Below are 20547 nucleotides of genomic sequence, written 5' to 3'. Positions count from 1 at the left end.
AGGTTTGCAGACCACCGTCTACCGGATACTACACCTCTGCACGTTCAAGTAGCAAAGACCACCACTTCCTCTAGTTTCCCTTTGCGGTATATTGGGTTTGATTTCAGTTAAATTCTCAGACTGCAATTCTTAACCCAGGAAAATGGCTATAGAAGTAAATGTTTACGTACTAGGCAACAGGTGTCCAAACAAAAAATAAAGGAATATTTGTGGTTATAGCTTGATTTGTTTAAATATCTTCAAGGGTTAAACAAAATCATACGTTCACTGACATCTCAGACACAGTCTATAGGCTACCACAAGTCCCACGTCTTTGAAGCCTTCATTCATAGGAGGTGCTTGTTAAGATGTTTGACACACAAGTTCCTGTCTACATTTCCTTGTCTTCTCATACAAACACTTTTTGAGTGAAAGAGGCAGACCACAGCATTCAACATAGGACAACACATATGAACCAGATTAAGAAGGAAAGCTTCACTTTTCCACTACAAGCTCTAGTTCTCTTTATGTATTATGAACCACAACGTCATCTTAAAATCCCTCTTAATGCCTATATTCATTTTGCAAGTGCGGCTTGATGGTGAGTCAACTTTCTTTGTCATTTATGATGTAACAGAAATATTTATTTTAAAAGTAACGGTATGGTTTTAGGGAACAACGAGAGCATTCCACATAGTCTAGTAGCCTAGCCTAGTGTGTTCAGTAAAATGTGATTAAACATAATACAGCCCTACAGTCTAGTTAAGTAATACATGTAATACTCTACTAATACTTTTTAGATGCAAATTGAATTGAACAGAGAGAGAGATACAGAGAGATATAGGGAGAGAGATATTTCAGTACTTTTAAGTTTCAGTACTTTTAGATCTCATAAAGTAACTATTTAAAATAAATAAATACTGGTTTACTACTTGCGAGAACAAAATGGTTGGAAGGCAAAGCCGTTATAAGTTATCATAAAAGAAATGACAGAAATGTCTAAAAGTAGAATATTCGTGTGCTCTTCGATTACTTTTTTTGTGTTATCTAAGTTACAATGTCACATTTTCCACTAGGAAATAACTAATGTGTATGGGGAAATCTGTGGTATAGTAGCGTCACTCACCTCATATTCCCCAGGTTTTTCAGATGTCTTACAAACATTTATTTTCACAAAAAAAGGCACATTTCGATTTACTCACAGTGATGAATGATTCAATCTCTACAAATATACAGTATGTATGAACCAGATTCTACTGTAGCCTACAGTGTACACTGATGTTAACTGAGAACGTGTAGGCCTATAACTCTGAAAATGTAGCTTGTGAAAAAAACAGTACTTAGATATTTATGTTTGCGTTATTGGCAATGTGGTCAAAGCAGTCCACAGTGAAAGGGCAATACATGCTATTATGAACACAAGACAATCAATCAGCAATCCCAAATCAATGTGTCTATGTGTTTGTGTATCTCATTATGTTTACATGTATTCCATGTGTCTATCTCCTATAACAGACCCGAACTTGGCAGCAAAGGTAACAGGAACCCTGGGCAAAGATGTAAAACTCAATTTCACATTCAAGAACATCTCCAGAGAGAACATCAGTAGTGTTACACTTTACAAACGCGAAAAAAGCAACAGAAAGATCTCTGAATGTATTCAGCAGGGTGGTCACAGCAACTGCTCACAAGATCAGCGCTGCATCTTTAACGTAGCTTCTAAAGAAGCTTCTTTCTGCATCCAAAATCTGACATTAGAACACAGTGGAGTTTACTGGGCTACTTTATTCCCTAAGAACAAACAAAACCCACTACTGCACAGCAACAAGTTATCTTTGCACCTAGACATAGAGAACCATACCACAGGTAAGATCTAAGGATACATTCTGCTGATTCCGATAAGGTATGAGAGGAGTAAATGTGCTGTGATATGTTTCATTGATCTCGGACCTGCATTATTTGGCTCCCTATTGAACCCCAGTCTAAATAATAGGAATATATTTTAAGTTAAACTGTATACAAAATCAAGCGGCAAGTGAGTGTGTGTGTGCGTTTGAGAATTAGGTCATTATGATGCTTTACTGCCTGAGTTGATGAATATTGAACCAAGAAGATTGATGTCTATCCTAAGGACTTTTTAACTGTCTTCGTCAACAGTGCCTCCACAAAGCATTCACACCACAGAGGGTCCCACCACAAGCAACATAAACACCTTTTACATTATCCTTGCTGGATTTCTAGTGCCAATAATTGTGTTGATCTCTGGACTGCTTGTTTGGTTCTGCTGGATCCAAAGGTTGCACTCAGGTACCAAAGATGTCCATTTATTGTACTGTATAAATGTTCGGATATACTGTGTCTATATGCTGATTTTTCTCAAGACTTTCTGAAGTCTTAGTCACTTGCATATTCTGAAGCTGTGGTTAAGTTCAGTCTTCTGTTAAAGTTATAATGCAAATATTAGTTTGCAATATGAAACTGTTGTACCGGTAGAAAAAAGTTAAGCATCCAGGCAGTTTAGATTCACAACATTTGCATCAACAAAGTTCAGTTTCACATCCTATAATATCAATGACTCAAACACGCTGCTCAGAAAAAAAGCTTCCTTTCATTGGCGGGGGGAATAACCTATTACCTTGTCTACCTGGTTCTAGAATACACTTGTGTCAGAGATGACGGATGGAAAAATGCTAAGTGGATGTTTTTATACTGGTACATTTTTCTTCCACGACTCCCTGACCCAAATCAGACCTCGACATTTGTGTGCATGCAAAGTCTTTTGAAACCCCCCATAACCTCTTAAACCTCCTGAGCAGGCATTCCTGTAAACAGAAGTGCGACCCCAAGCAGTTTATCCGTGTCTGCACCACAGAATGACACCATAACACTGGAGATGGGTTTCAGTTTAGAGGGCGGAACACAGTTTCTTTGATAGTTCCTTTAGGCAAAACACAGCCGGTCAAATAGTGGAACGGAACTCCTCGTCATTCTCTGCGGTTCCAATTACAGGATACATGGCTTATACAGAAATAGATTGGGTTTTGTGAGAGTAGGTTATGTATTGAGAGGATCACCTTTGAGACCTCGTTTTTACACCATTTTTTCTTTAGATCCCAGCCAGCAAAATGACCTTGCAGCAAAGTCACAGGTAGGTTCCCACACAGTACCTCACCTTTAATTCTTACCTTTTTGGAAATTAGAATTTCATATTACTATTATTCATGAAGAAGGGCCTGGGGCTCATATAGAGTCCTACAAAAATACATTGTGTGAAGGTTAAATCATTCATATGCATATTGGTTTTTTTGACAGATGACAGAAGAGAATTTCAAAGCCACTGTTGCTGTGCATTCAGTGGAGTATAGCATACTGGACTTCCACAGTCACCACACAGGAGGGGAGGACGCCATTCATAGGCCAGACATTGTGATTAGATCTACCGATTCAGTCGAGTATTCGGCCATCACCTTCCAGCGACAACAACAGGGGGCTTGTGGGAGATAAGGCCGATTCATACAGTAGCACACATCACATCATTTGATGAAGGTTGTGCTGCACGTGTGTTTGGAAACCCTTTTGAGACCGAGGAATCATTCTTCATCACTAGAGAACAGAAGTAGAAAAGAGATGTAAAACCACAACTGACCTCAGTGTTAAGGAAATCCAATAGCTATGCTCTGTATTCATATTTCTCTTCGTGTGACTTTTCCTTTGTCTGTGGCATGCTGCACTTCATATATTTATAGTGTATACTATACGTAACCTCAACACAAATTATTGAGAATTATACTTTGAACAACAATAGTCAATGTGTTCTTTTTGGCTGGCTGAGGATGTTTTTTAGATTGTACCAGTTTCTTTTAAGTTGAAACCACAAATTGCAGGAAGAACTCTAATCTTTCACAATCTACTATCTCAATAATGTGCAGCATCAACTTATGGAAGTTTCCATACTGTTGAAGTTTCTGTTTGAATGTACCTAACTGACCAAAGTGTACAAATGTGCACTGTCTTCTACTGCATTTTTCTGTTCCTCCTCTAATAATAGTTAATTAAATTACCGTAACCCATATCACAAAGTGGAAATATCAAGTAGACTTATTGATAACCACTACTGATGAAGTAATTTGTCTACACTGTTTGTAGTGGCTTAACTAAGTTATGTTCCATGTGTACAATTTCAGAAATCTCATTTGGCATGTTTTCAAACAGCTACAGAATGTTAAAGAGAATTGGAGAGGTTACTGAAAGTGAAAAACAATAAGAATTTTGTAAGAATGACTGTCACCTTTTGTACAAATGAAAAAGAATACTGTTTTCTGGGCATTTCCATTGTGTACTTTGATTCAATTATATAATTATAAATAAAATAAAGGAGCAAAAAAAGTTTGGAAAATCTTTTGTAGCTTGGGTATGACTTGTTTAAATCAAAAGTATTAGTAATGCCCTGTTTTGCATAAACACCCAGATTGCACGCTTTTTTGCAGAAGAACTGCCCATCAACAAATCAACCCACAAACTACCACAGCAACTCACTGCCAGCGCACACTTTGTTTGCACCACTGCTGGCTGAATGTAACATTCAGGAAGACCAAAGAGTCTCTTATTTAAACATGGCCCTTACATTTCACCATTGTAGGACAAATAAAGGTATATCTTATCGTATATCTTATAACCACATGTAGTATGGAACCGAGCTGTGGGTGTGAGGTCAATTTGACATTTCACATCAGCAGAAAATATGGTTTGGTGCAGTGCACTTTGAAAGACGGAAACAGATTAGTAGTCCTTTCAATCTACTCTGACTGTAAACACATTTGGTGTGTATAGTAATAAATAACCTCTGAATTAATCAAAGTTGTCCTGTTGTACATAGGTAGACACAATTGGAAGAACACACACACACATTGATTTTTTTTATAACAAGCTCCTGTCCAGGGACTTTTGTTTGGGACAAGGTTAAAGCAATACATTGCACCCTCGTCCTTCACTTTATAGCTCCAATATGTCAACCATTACACAACCATACACAACCATTTCATTTCCAAATTCCTAGCATTACATGTTATGTTAATAGCACAAAGTATGACGTAGAGTGATGACGATGGATCTGTGACCTTCCCAGCTGATATAAGGGGATATGAAAAAGCTGTAGAACAGACTTGACCTTGCAGATGCAATGTGGCCCTTCAGGGATGGATTGCCATTCTAAGAGCAGTCTCTGGAACACAATACCCTCAGCTAAGCAACAGAACGTAAGCAGTAAATGTATTGTTCCTCTATACTCAGTTGTGTACTCAAGTACACAACTATACTCAGTTGTGTACTCAAGTACACAACTGTCATATGCAACTGCACAACTTTTATGTCCTCTCCACAAATCTCATAACATCATGTAATCAGTGCGCCCCCATCTGGCCATAGCCGGCCACTACAGTAAATCCCAAGGGAATGATAATATAGAGTACATTCAACATAGAGAGCAGTCCAAGAATGCATCTTAATTAGTCAGCTTTGGAGGCTGTCATCCAATTAGCATCCAGATACCTTGAAAGATACTTTCCAAATAATGTTGCATTCTCACAAACATAATATATTTTTAATAATATATAGGAATGATATATGCTAACATTATTTTGAATTAATACACCTTGTGTCTGTTTCTGTAAAACATCCTAAGAAAGCTATTGTACATGAACACATTAAATGAGAGTGCATAATGCTGTAGTGTGAATCAGGTATCACAATACAGAATTGCAGTGAAACATTACATGACAGTACATTACATTACATCAACACAACACACCCGTACATTGTAGTATTACATCACAGCATTTCATTAAAGAATTACAGTGTGGTATTACTACATTACACCATCAATTACAACGTAACAGTACAGCATTACAGTGCAGTATTAAATGACAGTATTTGCAATATTATATCACAACATTGTATTACAGGATTGTAGTTCAGTAATACTTTACAGCATTGCAATACAGCACAACAGATTACATATGAGGTACAGCATCTGCACCTACATTGCAAATGAGAAAATATTCTGGAATATTCTTTTATATTTAAAAGATGATGATACTGTCACATTTGCTAATGGGTTCATAATACGTTCCCACCAGCATTATTCAATAACCCAGTGTGGAGAGATAATACAAAAGTCCCCTCTGAATGAGTGTCTCATTTCTGTCTTATCAGTTGATATTGTACTGATCTATGTCCATGATATTGGACTTGTCATGTCCATGTCCTTGTCATGTCCATAAAATGCTATTGGATATTAAAAGAGATTCATATTTAGATACATATGTTAAAGACATTCATTCAGCAGACACTTTAATCTAAAGCAAAGTACAGTAGGGGGAGACTTGAACCTGTATCCTCTTGATCTGGACAGAGACCCCTGCTGTAGATTTTCAATCTAACCTACGGTGGCCCTGAAGTGCAAATCACCCCCCCTAATATGAGTACATCCCCCAAATGAAAACACTCCCCCCGAATACGAGTCAACTCCCCCCAAATCGGATGACTTGTTCACCTCCCCCCAATACAAAAACACGCTCTCCCAAATGTAAAACGACATTACATTAACTGAACGGAATGGGTAGGTACTACACTTTAGCGCTGATTGGATGCAGTAGGCTAACTAACAAGAAAAATGAAATTGATCGACAGAAGTACAAAATGCAATAGCCTGACAGAGTTACGTGCACCAGAACATTTGTTAGCGTATCGAATAATGTAGCAAATAGTAGGCTACTTAGGCAAAAGTATTTCGTGTTAAATGTAAAAATCGATAGCCAAACAGTTGTTTGGCTATAGATTTTTTACATTTAACACGAAACAGAGTAACGTGGACCAGGATCAGGATATCCTGGTCCGCGTTACTCTGTCATTGTGGCATTTCGTTCTTCTGTAGTGGACTAATAGTTTGTTCTTCTGAAAAGTCCTGCCTTCAACTGCGTTTTTAGCGTGCGCATAGGCTACTTATATTATGAAAAGTTAACAGCATATCTGACGTTATTTCATAGGAATGACCCTGATTAAAATAAAGAGTAGTGTCATGACTCTGAATTGTAAACATTAATGTTTCCTCTTTCCTTCCAACCAAAACGATCAAGTTCATGATAATGACAGAGTTAGGACTAGTTGTTTGGCTATGTTTAACACGCAATTTATGCTTTTGCATACGTGGCATATGCTACATGCTTCGATACCCAAATAAATGTCCCAGTGCACGTAACTCTGTCAGGCTATTGCATTTTTTACTTCTGTCGATCAATTATTAGCCTACTAGCATCCAATCAGCGCTAAAGTGTAGTACCTACCCATTCCGTTCAGAGTTAATGTAATGTCGTTTTCCATTTGGGGGAGCGTGTTTTTGTATTGGGGAAGGTGAACAAGTCATCCGATTTGGGGGGAGTTGACTCGTATTCGGGGGGAGTGTTTTCATTTGGGGGATGTACTCATATTAGGGGGGTGATTTGCACTTCAGGGCCACCGTACTAACCTCTGTTGTAACCAATATGACTCAGTTGGTGAACCAGCTAATCAGGTAATAAATCAGGTGTGCTGGATTACAGTTGGTATGAAAACCTATACAGGAGTAACAGGCGTGGCTTTCCAGAAACTGTTACGCGGCAATAATGGAAAGTTAATTTGAATCTCTGTAGCCAAGGAATACAATAAGTATATTATTGCACCATTACTGAAAAGTTAGTTGTCCAAAATGTTCATCCTGAAGTATCAATGTAAGTTATACCTAAAAGTAGCTTCCAACAACTTTCAACAGTTTCACAGCTCTTTCGGTGTAAGTGCAAGTTTTATCACGACATAATTGATAGAGCGCCATCTTGTGGCTGGCAATCAATCATCCGTTACTGTTGCAATTTAAACGTATACAGTGAGAAAAAAATTATGCTCCAAATAACAGTGAATAATCAAAGAAATGTATTATTCAGTATCAGCATAACTTCTACACGGAAGTACCTTTCAAACGGCTTTCAACAGTACAGTCCCTTTTTACCTATAACTCTCATAACACTGAAAGAAAAATACTTTCTCTTTCTGTGGAAGTCCAAGTGCCCTCTTGTGGCTGACAACCAATCAACAGTTTCAATTGAATTGAAACTTAATGATAAGTTTTGTTTTCCCCATGTCATCCTACGTAGGCTATAATATCACTGGCGACTCAGGCAGAAGGGTACTCCATGGTGCGTAGTGAAACACGAAGGGTGGGAATCTAAATAACATTTTTTAAATACTAAGTTGGTATACCTAGAACTTTTCGGAGACTTGGTTATTTCTAAAAAGCTAGCAAACGATGGCTTCCCAAGATTGGATCGATATTTTTCAGGAAAAGGTGATGGAACTCAACGAGGAAGATGACTGGCAGATTGAGTTTGATGACTCCATCAAGCCAAATGGAACGGAACCAGGCTGGCAGCAGTACTGCACAAAGACATTTGCATGGTAAGTATATCTTGTGACGTTAACAAAATCATGTGCAGTCTTGCTTGGTCTCACCATAAACTGATGTAAAAGTGATTTGGTTCAGACTTAAAAATGTTGTATAAAATAAAAGTGTATCGTAAGTAATATAGTGGATACAGTTAGCTTCATACATTATGTAACAGTGTAGCAACAGCATACTGTGTTAGAACATCTGTCAAAGTCTAAAACCTATGCATACTTTTTGGTTATTATTACTTCTATTAGTTAATATGTCATTGTGTGAGACTTGTCTGTTTGTCTCATCTCTTTCATAACAAAGGTTCCAGTGCTCAAAGTGTAAGAGAAAGTGGCCCTCGAGCCGTGTGATGGTTGTGTTCCACATGAAGCTGTGGAAACGACAGAGAAAGGGAGTCGTGAAAGTACGCCGGCTCTGTCAGAACTGTAAGAAATGCACTGCTGCTCCAATGGAGAAGGCGACCTTCTCCCCAGACAACCTTGAGATTCTGCTGGAGAAGCTGACTGAGAAGATCAGATTGAAGTGCTACCATGAGAGAACTGATGAGGTCAGCAAGCCTTTCAAGACAGACCCAGTGCGGTCGCCTCATGAGCCTAATCATTGTGAAGGCTGCATTTTGGGCATCTGTACTAAGAATGCTCCTGGACAAGCCAATCATTTTTAACCCTGAAAGACACACAGTATGCTTTGAAGTATTAAATAAGTGACTAACTAACTAGTGAATTTCAGGAACTAATTTCAGCAACTAATTTATAGTTTTTATTTTATCAGTGCATCCAAGGTGTTATATTAGAACCCTGGTAAAGTAGCATGATGATGTGTGGTCATATGTGGTCATTGAAATAGTACTCACTGAAATATTTTTACTGCTGATTGCTTTTCTATAGGTACAATTGCACTTTTTGAGTTTCATGTTATTTAATTGTAACTTGTTTAACTGCATGCTCTTATAGTTCTTTCCTTTGGCACTTATTTGGTTTTTCACAATGTATGCTTCATGTTTTGCCTGCCCCCGATGTTTGGGGCTATCTCGTTGTTCTGATCAGTGACCTATGCACCTTTGTAAAGCTCTTTCTTGGAAGTCGCTTTGGATAAAAGTGTCTGCTAAATGCATAAATGTAAATGTAATGTATAAGTATTTAACCAGGAAGTTGACTGACTGCTTCTCGTGGTGAAATATGACCCAAAATATATCTATGGTTCAGATTTGACCCTAATACTGTAATAGGTCTGTGTATTTGACAAGCACTAGTCAAGGATGATTGCTATTCGTTTGCTACTACTTTTAGTAATTAAATGAATCTAACATTTGTGAAATGCTCTCCCACATCATAAAAAATTATGTATGGCTATTAATGATTAGTATATTATTTTCATCCCAAAACTACAGTAGCTCTGAGTAAAGCGACTGTAAAAAGTCGACTTTTAGCTCTCAGGTCCAACCGACAAAAATAAATAAAGCCATGATGAAAATGTAGCCATGCATGCAAAATTAGTTCAGTAAAGACACTCAAGTATTAGATTTGACAATTTATTGATAACAATGACATGGAAATAATTTAACTTTGACGGAGTGGATGATCCAAGGGAAGCACTCCCTGCCTCTTGATGTGACCCATACATAGGCCTACATGACATATGAGGCAGGGAGCAATAGAGATATAATCCCCCTGATGGATAGAACATACAGACACCAAGGGGGAAAGGGGGATGGAGGAGGGCGGCAGCAGCACTGATCATACAGCAACCGGGGCTGAGTGTGTGCGTATCCATGCAGCCTTTTAATGCCGTCTTATCGGACATGGGCCAATGGGTGTGTGCTAGCTAACACAGGTGTGGTAATGAGCGGATGACGCGTGCTGCTCGAGTGCCATGCCTGAACCAGCTCAGCTCATTTGATTTCTTCTCAACAGTAGATTCTCCAGGATGACATAACTCCTGCTTTATCACACACCATGTAAATGCATACAAATAAGAGAGTGTTGCTTTGTAAACTCATTTGTATGTGGAATTATCTATCTAAATATCTCACCTGGAAACGATATCACCTGACAACATGAACAATATTTACATAATAAAGTATGCCTACTTATGATTTTATGTCAGAAATTCATGTAAGTATCAATTCATTAAGTAACACTTCTCAAATTATGTCAGTAATAAAACTAAAGTTTGGCTAAGTTTAACTCAAGTAAATGATAAATGACATTTGATGACAAGTCTGATTCAGCTCCATCCCATACACTCGGTTTGGCCAAAGGATTAGAAATGACATGATGTGGTTGCACCATCTCTGCCATACAATGGTCCTGATTGGTGTCATAGAAGATTAACTCATGGAAGCATCTGAACTTGTCTCTTTTGATAATATCTTTAAAAAAGAAGACATGTTTGCATTTTCATATACATGCAGGTATGTAAAGTATGTAAAGTTATGTATCTTATGGTGTAGTTGTTTGTCACCCTTAGGCAGTGGTAAATATTGTTATGTTTCAAAGGCTATCAAAAGTAAATTGGGCCCATAGACACCTCCTAAATAATAGTCCATAGAACAATATTTACAAAAACAAAAAAATACAATGTAAGTATCATTTTGTTATAGCATGTATAGTATTAACAGCAGTTATGGTTATTGATAGTTTTATTCCTATACTTCCTTAACAGTGCAGACATAAGTAAGACTTTAAGAAAAATATAAAATAAAATTGTATATAACCTCGAGCAATGTAAACAAGCATTATCCATCACTGCATGCACTGCTTGATGCAATATTTGCATTCAACCACCTCTAGGTAAAGTCACTGTCCACCAGTTCACCTCAACCACTGACCACGACATTTTTGACAGAGCAAATCCCAGAGTTTGTACTTCTATAAATACCTCTTCCCACTAAGCCCAAACTATGTGTATGGAAGTGTATGACAGGAAACCAGTCGAAGGGTATCTTTGTGCATGAATTGGCCAGCTGGGCTTTCAAATATAAACTGTTTACAACTTGTCTAACAGTCTGATGGCAGTCAAGAACATTTCTGAATCAAAGGTAAGTGTGGCGACTTCTGTGACTGTCATTGTTTGTAAATAGGTGTATGAAGCCATACTCATGTCTTTATGGTGAACCATTTGTTGTGTCTCTGTCATGTGATTTCATGTGTGTAAAACGGAGACAGTGGCATAGAAAAAGAAGACACTTGTGTATACTTACTTGGCTATTAAACTCCATACTGATTCTGGAAGAAGTCATTTTTCACTTGTGTGTTTCAGTCACAATGGTTATATCTGTTAATCAGCATTTTAACAAGTGAGTACAGAGTTTTTATAAAGAGGCAATGTTGTATTTTTACTAAATGTTTACATTATAAAGGGGTTTGCATTCGGTATAACTGTAAATACATGTAAAATATGAAAACCATTAGAGTATTATCAGACTTACTAAAACTTACTGTTTTAAATTTAATTCCCATAAATCGCTTAAAAATGAAATTAAATTCTTATCTTTATGGATCAGTGATTAAAGTCTGAGCCTATCCTGAATCAGTATAGTTACAGGACAGGTTATAACATGTTTGTACTTAGGTTGGGCTCGGGAGTTGTTCTGTCCTGAGGTCCTGACAGCCATTAGCATTACCCACCACCCACCGTGGGAACCCTGACAAAGTCCAACCTTGTTCCTGGGTGCTCCCCAGCCCAATGTCTGAGCTTTGAACCGGTGCTGAACTGCTCGGAGCCCTCCAATCTGGCTCTGCTGGAGGCGTTGACACCAGTCCTGAAACTCAGCTCCATTCGTCCTGTCATCCACCAGTTTACGCCCACCAACGTCAGCATCTGGTTCACTCTCTACGGTATCCTGGGAGTGGTGAGGGTCCATTTCAACTGTCGTGTTTTGACTGTATTCACAGACAGATGTAGTGTAATACATTGTTGTAATACAACCATATAGTTATGCACTGGATACATGTGTTGATGTTTGAAAAATGAGGAGGTTGTTATTAGTGGTTATAGAAGTTGTTATGAGGAATCTTTATGCTTCCTATACCAGCCTTTTCAAACGTAAAATTTGCTTTGGTTGGTATGTAAATGAAACTTTTTTGTACTTTTGTTCTTTTTGCACTTTATTTAGGATGAAAAGGCACAAGTATTGACAACTTACATTTGGCTTAACTTTGTGAGTACAAATATTTTCTCTTGGTATCCAGTATGTCTACTGTATAGCTCCATGCAACTATACAAGGTCTCTGTTTCTTTGAAATCCACATTTACATAAAGATATTGTAATTTTAGGAGGTTCCCCAAGCAGAGTCATTTGTGACACATATCCCAAAAGCTTGAGAAGATCCTTAACTTTTGTACATTTAACTTGTTTCAGCTGTGGGAAAATCAGTTTTTTAGATGGGATCCAGTGAAGTGTGGAACTAACAAGATTGCTTTACCACGAAAAAATGTCTGGGTGCCAGATATAGTGATCAACGAATTGTAAGTTGCCAGTTTAAGAGTCTTCAGTATTGTGCATAGCAGTGGTTTTGACTAATGAGATACTGGACATCCCTCATTATAATTTTGACTTTGAATTTGTGAAACCAAAATCACTTTACCACACTGTACAGTTGCAACTAATAATGTAACGACGGCTTTTGATGTACTGTAGAACCAACTTTACAACAGCTAGATAAGCTTAATAAGATAATAAGCTGCTACTGTCTTCCTTCCCTCGCAGTATGAACGAGAACTCCGCTCCATCTGTTCCATATGTTTACTTGTTTAACATGGGAAAAGTTCGAGATGCCCAGCCCGTTCGAGTGGTCAGCTCCTGTAGCCTGAACATCTACACCTTCCCTTTCGACATCCAAAATTGCTCTTTAACTTTCAGCTCATACATTCACCATGGTGAGACCTCATACACAGCCCCACTATGGAAAGGGTCATGGAAAAGCAGAGCTCAATACCATGCCAATAGTTCCATTGACTCAATCTCATGATTGACAATCAACATGATGCCAGACTTAGTGGATGGTAGATGCAGTAGTGGCTTCAAATATGGATATATTTGACTTCACGATTATATTTGACACATGTTTATAGTTACTGACCGTGGAATCGATTACTAACGGAACCACAACCTTTCTCTGAGTTTGTTGTTATTGTACAGTTTGTCATTTACATATGTGGTATCACTGGTGTAGTGGCGGACATAAAGGTGAATCTCCATGTGCCTGTGGAGGAAATCCTACATCACTCCCTGGAGGTGATGACCACCATGGGCGAGTGGGAGTTACTAGACATCAAGGCTCAAAAGGGGCTACGGCTAGCCTTCAACCACTCCCAGGACCCTATTGATGAGCTTACTTTCTATGTATGTATAGCAAGTGTACCATGCTGAAAAACCGTCAGCTGAAAAAATCTTACTTCCAGTTTCTTCCTTATAGTCCCATTGAACGATGATGTTTCATAAAAACATGAAACATCTATTTTAAAACGACAGCCCCTTCAGGACTCTGCTGTCTTTGGTTTCATACCAGATAAAGGCTTGGTTTGGGTTTTCAAAGTCATCTTTTTCATCCTATTGTCAAAGCACCCCATAGCCCTCAACTAGTGTTGTTACTGTGTGTCTCTCTATCCAGATCGTGGTGAGGCGCAGAGCCACTCTGTACGTGGTGAACCTCCTCATCCCCAGCAGCTTCCTCATCACCGTCGACCTATTCAGCTTCCTGCTCCCCCCCCAGAGCGTCGACCGCTCCTCCTTCAAGATGACCCTCATCCTGGGCTACACCGTCTTCCTGCTCATCATGAACGACCTGCTGCCCGTCACGGGCAACACCATCCCGCTTATAAGTCAGTATCTGGCTGCTGTTGCACATCTGCTAAATAATGCTGTATCCCAACTGAGGTATCTCAAGTCCATTTTAAAAACGTTTGTATATTCGATGTGTGTGAACAGGCTGACATTGCCAAAAAGCTGAACGATGAGTAGATCCATAAGCGAAAAAGACAGTTCACGCGGCTTTTGCCTCCCTTTGCCCCCAGATGTGTTCTTCTCTATCTGCCTGGCTCTGATGGTGGCCAGCCTTCTGGAGACGGTCATTATCACCAACCTCCTGTGCTCTGGTAAAAAATCACCGGTGCCTTACTGGGTCCAAGTGGTGGTCTTGAAAATCATGGGCTGGCTGGTCTGTCTGCCACAGAAGGCCAGCACAGAGGACATGGTTATGTGTTCCCCAGCTATGCAAGGTATGAAGTAGAGCTGAGAGGCGTAAGAATGATTCAGGTGACAGATGCTTAATCAGTGAGACTAACTGTCTGGGACTGTTACTGTAACTGTGTATGCATCAAAATATGCCATGGCACAAAAGCATGACGGAGAAGCTTGAGAATGACAAATACTACAGGTGTAGAACTCAAATGGATGAATCTCGTTCTCTCTTTCTCTATCTCTCTCGCCCGCTTGCTCTCTACCTCTCTGTCTCCATCCCTCTCTCCTTAACCCTTCAGCATCCCTGGACAACCTGTCCAACACTCAGGTGAAGGCTCCAGGAGAGATGGGTTCAGTCCAAGAGCAGCCGACCCTGGATGAGCTGAGGAGACTGGGCGGAGACCTGCAGGCCATCCGCCTCCAGGTGGACCAGCACCTGAAGGGAGACCATGGTTCTGATGAGTGGATTCAGGTGGGCTTCATCATTGACAGGCTGCTCTTTGGCCTCTACATTGCCTTTATCTGTGTCAGCTTCATCACCATCATCTGCATCTGGGTCACATCCTACAAGAAATAGAACACTACTAGCAATGTATTACTGCTATGACTACACCACTGAACTAATGCTACTAGTGAATGCTATTGAATTCTGGAAGTAGAGCACTAATTAAACTATTTATACATGTTTTACTAAATGCATTGACTTTGACTCATAAGTGTAAGGTGAACTGGTCATTGTTTAGTTTGTTTAGTTATTTTAATTTTTTATGCCATGATATTTGTGTGGTTGGCATGTCATGCTTATTAGCCACAACATTCATGTTCATTATTATTCATGTGGTATAATTAGCCAAAATTACACATTATTCTTTGTGCAATGTCACTTTGTTGCAAATGTGCCTTGTCTATTGACAGTAACATAGTTGTATTTTCTAATATGTGCCTTGTATAAGAAAAAAATAAAATAAAACATTATTATTGTAATACATTGCAGAAGGTTTGGGTTTGATTGAAATCATGAGTTCACCAGTCCCTGTTGCATGTCCGCGCAAGAATGTAATAGTGAGTTTTAAATCTAGGGATGCATGCATTGTAGATGTATGTGGAGGATAGACAAGATATGGTATGGAACCATTACCTGGCATAATATAAAAATGTGTCATCTAACAATCAATTTAATTCAGTGGCATACTTTGAATTGACAGAGTCAACAGTATACAGATTAAACAAAAAGAGAAAGAAAAAACAGGTAACTTCCATGGGTATAAGTTTTCAAAAAGAAACTGGCTGGGTGATTACCGTAGGTGTTGAAAAACAAGGTGAGAGCATCTGGTATTCTTTAGTTACAAGATGTGTAATTAGAGTAAGCTTTGATTTGATGGTAACTCAGTCACAGGATGTTGAATTAGTTGAACTTTTTGAACTGCAAAAAGGACATAAAGATAGTTTGTATGACTTTTACAATGTGTTTGTCTGTTTGTTTGTGTGTGTGTGTGTGTGTGTGTGTGTCTGTTTGTGTGTGTGTCTGTGCTTTTAAGTGTGAATACTGTGTGTGAGTCGATGGATGTGTGTACAGTATTTGGATGTTTCCACTGTTGCATACTGTGGTCAGAGTGAGTCAAAGACAGGATGGAGCGATCATGGGGTTTCATCCTTACCTCTCAGCAGGTAAAACCTTTTGTTTTATCTCATTTTCTCTGCAAAACATTTTGTGTTTGTGTTGTAGCAAAAAGCAAATGTGCTGGTTCACGTATGTTTATTTTAGCTTCTGCATATTTTGTAAAGAATAGACGGGACAAAACATGAATTATGGCACTGATTACGGTCAGGTCTATATACAATATTTGTTCAGTTTCAAGTCAAAATCAATCATTTAAGGCAGATCAATGTGCACGAAGTGAAATGTTTTGGTTTAGAGTGTTCATAAAGTTGTTTGAAAAAATAATCTGATACGAGGCAATAATAGAACAATTTGAATCTGTAGCAAAGGAATACAATAAGTAGGCTATATTATTGCACTTTTAGTGAATAAAGACTTGCCCAAAATGTTCATCCTCAAGTATCAATCTAAGTTATAGCCTACCTAATAAGAAGCTTCAAACTAGTTCGAACAGTTTCACAGCTCTTTCGGTGTAAGTGCAAGTTTTATCACGACATAATTGATAGAGCGCCATCTTGTGGCTGGCAACCAATCATCCGTTACTGTTGCAATGTCAACGTATAGGCTACAGTGAGAACAAAATTATGCTCCAAATAACAGTGAATAATCAAAGAAATGTATTATTCAGTATCGGCATAACTTCTACACCAAAGTACCTTTCAAACGGCTTTCAACAGTAGAGTCCCTTTTTACCTATAACTCATAACACTGAAAGAAAAATACTTTATCTGTGGAAGTCCAAGTGCCCTCTTGTGGCTGACAACCAATCAACTGTTTCAGTTGAATTGAAACTTAATGATAAGTTTTGTTTTCCCCACGTCATCCTACGTAGGCTATAATATCACTGGCGACTCAGGCAGAAGGGTAGTCCATGGTGCGTAGTGAAACACGAAGGGTGGGAATCTAAATTACATTTTTTAAATACGAAGTTGGTATACCTAGAACTTCTCAGAGACTTGGTTGTTTCTAAAAAGCTAGCAAACGATGTCTTCCCAAGATTGGATCGATATTTTTCAGGAAAAGGTGATGGAACTCAACGAGGAAGATGGAGCTTGGCCTTGGAGCTGGCCTTCAAGGCCAGGGCAGGCCGAAGAAAATGGGAGTTTTCAATCCAAAAAAGCACCAGTAATCTGAATCCCCTAGGATGAGAGACGAATAGTGTGAGAATGCATAATGCATCTGTGACAAAGAAATATAGGACCAATAGAAAAGTTACACAAAATGATAACGTTTTGATATATGAGTAATGTCCAGAGAAATATTTTAGTCTGATCCCGGGATTTTGCTCTAATTTGTTGGAATCTCTGTCACTCTGAATTCTAATAAACACAAATAAATGCTTCAAACTTCAAAACTTTGAGTTCCAGTGCTGTTTCAAACTTTAAGAATTGGTTGAAGACGTAAAATATTTTTCACGTCACTGTTTGGACCATTGTACTGCACTTGTCCCTGGGTGCTACCATTTTGCTTCCCCTGCTAGCATACTGACCTACTGCATTCCTCCTTACACCAAAAGTTACACTCCTCAGAGCATGGTTTACTCTTCACAGACTTAGAAACATCCTGGGACATGAATTAATCTGTTCTTAATTGAAGCATTGATTACATTTAGATTATGTTTAGCATTGTCACCACACATTTAGTAGATCTGAGGTATTGATTGTTCTTTATTAAACAGAGACATAGAACATATAAAATTGCAGCATAGATTAGCAGTATAGATTTAATTCCTCCACACACTCATAACACTGAAAAAAATACTTTCTCTTTCTGTGTAAGTGAAAGTGCAAGCTTTCTCTTTGTTGATTCTGATGAGCCTATCTGGATTCTAGCTCACCCTGTCATTCATCTAATTTTGTCAGGAGAATTGGAGGATCCTCATGAGGTCTACACTAAGTCAGAAGACACAGCATATGCACCTACATTGCAGACAAGAATATTCTGGAATATTCCTTTTCAATCAAGCCCCTGTGTATTTAGCCCTTGAGTTTCTGTCTCTCATTGCAAGTTTGTCTTTGTCCCTTGTGTCACTCCCTGCGTAGTCTTTTGAAACCAGTAAAGACCTTTTCTGTAAATATTTTGAGTTGTGCTTTTGAGTCCACCACCTATCTGCGTTAGAATTCCTCCTTTTATACTTCAAAGATGATGTTGATACGTTCACATTGACTAATGGGTTCATAATACGTTCCCACCAGCATTATAAATACAAATGTTAAGACATTCATTCACCAGACACTTTTATCTAAAGCAAAATACAGTAGAGGGAGACTTGAACCTGTAACCTCTTGATCTGGACAGAGGCCCCTGCTGTAGATCTTCAATCTAACCTCTGTTGTAACCAATGTGACTCAGTTGGTGAACCAGCTAATCAGGTAATAAATCAGGTGTTCTGGATTAGAGTTGGAATGAAAACATACAAGACTATAAGGCGTGGCAAATTGAAAAATATGTTTCTCTTTCAGTGTAAGTGAAAGTGTAAGATTATTAAGAAGTACCCTTCTTTGACTGACAACCAATCAACAGTTTCAATTGAATTGAAACAAAAGTTTTGTTTTCCCCATGTCATCCTTTGTAGGCTATAAAATCAGTGACTGAGTCAGGAAGAAGGGTATTGTCCATGGTGCTGTAGATAGTGCAGCACAAAGAGTGGGAATCTAAAGGACATTATCAAAAGTTGGTATAGCTCGAACTTCTCAAAGACTTGGCTGTTTCTAAAAAGCTAGCAAACGATGGCTTCCCAAGATTGGATCGCTATCTTTCGAGAAAAGGCGATGGAACTCAACGAGGAAGATGACTGGCAGATTGAGTTTGATGACTCCATCCAGCCAAATAGAATGGAACCAGGCTGGCAGCAGTACATCAACAATACATTTGCATGGCAAGTATCATGTGTAGTCTTGCTTGGTCTCATTATAAGGTGATTTCCAAGTGATTTGGTTCCAAACTAAGAAATGTAGTCAACAACAGAAGTGTGCCGTAAGTAAACATATAAGAGATACAGTTTGCTTCATACATTACGACAGTAGCAAACAGCATACTGTGTTAGATCATTTGTCAAAGTTCAAAAACTATGCATACTTTTTGGTTATTATTACTTCTATTAGTTAATAACAATTGTCATTGTGTGAGACTTGTCTGTTTGTCTCATCTCTTTCATAACAAAGGTTTCAGTGCTCAAAGTGTAAGAGAAAGTGGCCCTCGAGCCGTGTGATGGTTGTGTTCCACATGAAGCTGTGGCAACGACAGAGAAAGGGAGTCGTGAAAGTACGTCGGCTCTGTCAGAACTGTAAGAAATGCACTGCTGCTCCAATGGAGAAGGCGACCTTCTCCCCAGACAACCTTGAGATTCTGCTGGAGAAGCTGATTGAGAAGATCAGATGGAAGTGCTACCATGAGACCCCAAAAGAAGTTAACACGCCTTTCTGGACGGACCCAGTGCAGTCGCCTCATGAGCCTGCTCATTGTGAAGGCTGCATTTTGGGCATCTGTATTAAGAATGCGCCTGGAGAAGCCAATCATTTTTAACCCTTAAAGACACACAGTATGCTTTGAAGTATCAAATAAGTGCCTGTAATTCAATATATTAACTTGTGAATTTCAGGAACTAATTTTAGAAACAAATGTATTGGTTTTATTTAATCATTACATCCAAGATGTTACATAAGAACCCTGGTAAAGTAGCATGATGATGAGACATTCAGCTAGGATATGTGTGGTCATTGAGATGTTAAACTAGCAAAGTTGACTGACTGCTTTTCAGTGGTGAAACATGACCCATTTTGCATGTATGGTTCAGATTTGACTCTAATACTGTAATAGGTCTGTGGTTTGACAGGCCATAATCAAAGATGATTGCCATTTGTTTGCTACTACTTTTAATAATTAAAATGAATCTGACATTTGTGAAATGCTCTCTCTCTCCCACATCATTAAAAATGATGCACGACTATTAATGAGTAGTATATTTCTTCATCCGAAAACTACTCTGAGTAAAGCGACTTTATAAAACACATGCCACAGAAATGAAGACATAATGAAAATGAAGCCATTCATGCAAAACTAGTTGATATCATAACAGCAGATTCCCCAGGATGACATAACTCTTGGTTTATCACATGCCATGAAAATACATACAAATAACAGAGTGTTGCTTTGTAAACTCATTTGTATACATGGAAATATATTAATATCTCACCTGGAAACAATATCAGTGCTAAATACCCTGGTAAATAGCATTGCAGT

General features: G+C 38.6%; 4 protein-coding genes across 4 annotated transcripts; all 4 read left to right on the top strand.

Moving 5' to 3' along the window:
* The first annotated feature begins 513 nt into the window (after positions 1 to 513).
* Positions 514 to 4295, top strand: LOC146254721 (uncharacterized). Its single transcript, XM_084676349.1, has 5 exons — positions 514 to 580; positions 1495 to 1845; positions 2137 to 2286; positions 3090 to 3127; positions 3292 to 4295. Exons 1-5 carry the CDS (start codon positions 514 to 516, stop codon positions 3481 to 3483), a joined length of 798 nt encoding a protein of 265 aa, XP_084532475.1. The 3' UTR covers positions 3484 to 4295.
* Positions 4296 to 8170: 3875 nt separating this feature from the next.
* On the top strand, positions 8171 to 10568 carry LOC146254720 (receptor-transporting protein 3-like). The gene is made up of 2 exons (XM_084676029.1): positions 8171 to 8463; positions 8765 to 10568. Exons 1-2 carry the CDS (start codon positions 8315 to 8317, stop codon positions 9123 to 9125), a joined length of 510 nt encoding a protein of 169 aa, XP_084532155.1. The 5' UTR covers positions 8171 to 8314; the 3' UTR covers positions 9126 to 10568.
* An 811-nt stretch (positions 10569 to 11379) lies between these two features.
* On the top strand, positions 11380 to 15303 carry LOC146254719 (5-hydroxytryptamine receptor 3A-like). Its single transcript, XM_084675463.1, has 9 exons — positions 11380 to 11401; positions 12145 to 12314; positions 12579 to 12623; positions 12825 to 12931; positions 13173 to 13342; positions 13639 to 13808; positions 14077 to 14287; positions 14480 to 14665; positions 14945 to 15303. Exons 1-9 carry the CDS (start codon positions 11380 to 11382, stop codon positions 15220 to 15222), a joined length of 1359 nt encoding a protein of 452 aa, XP_084531589.1. The 3' UTR covers positions 15223 to 15303.
* A 3632-nt stretch (positions 15304 to 18935) lies between these two features.
* Positions 18936 to 20202, top strand: LOC146254718 (receptor-transporting protein 3-like). The gene is made up of 2 exons (XM_084676350.1): positions 18936 to 19183; positions 19470 to 20202. Exons 1-2 carry the CDS (start codon positions 19035 to 19037, stop codon positions 19828 to 19830), a joined length of 510 nt encoding a protein of 169 aa, XP_084532476.1. The 5' UTR covers positions 18936 to 19034; the 3' UTR covers positions 19831 to 20202.
* The last annotated feature ends 345 nt before the right edge of the window (positions 20203 to 20547 follow it).

This window comes from Hypomesus nipponensis, chromosome 16 (assembly GCF_054491055.1).
Source record: "Hypomesus nipponensis isolate SF chromosome 16, ASM5449105v1, whole genome shotgun sequence".
Lineage (NCBI taxonomy): Eukaryota > Metazoa > Chordata > Actinopteri > Osmeriformes > Osmeridae > Hypomesus > Hypomesus nipponensis.
Note: the sequence above shows the minus strand (reverse complement) of the source record. Positions and strands in the feature narration are given on the sequence as shown.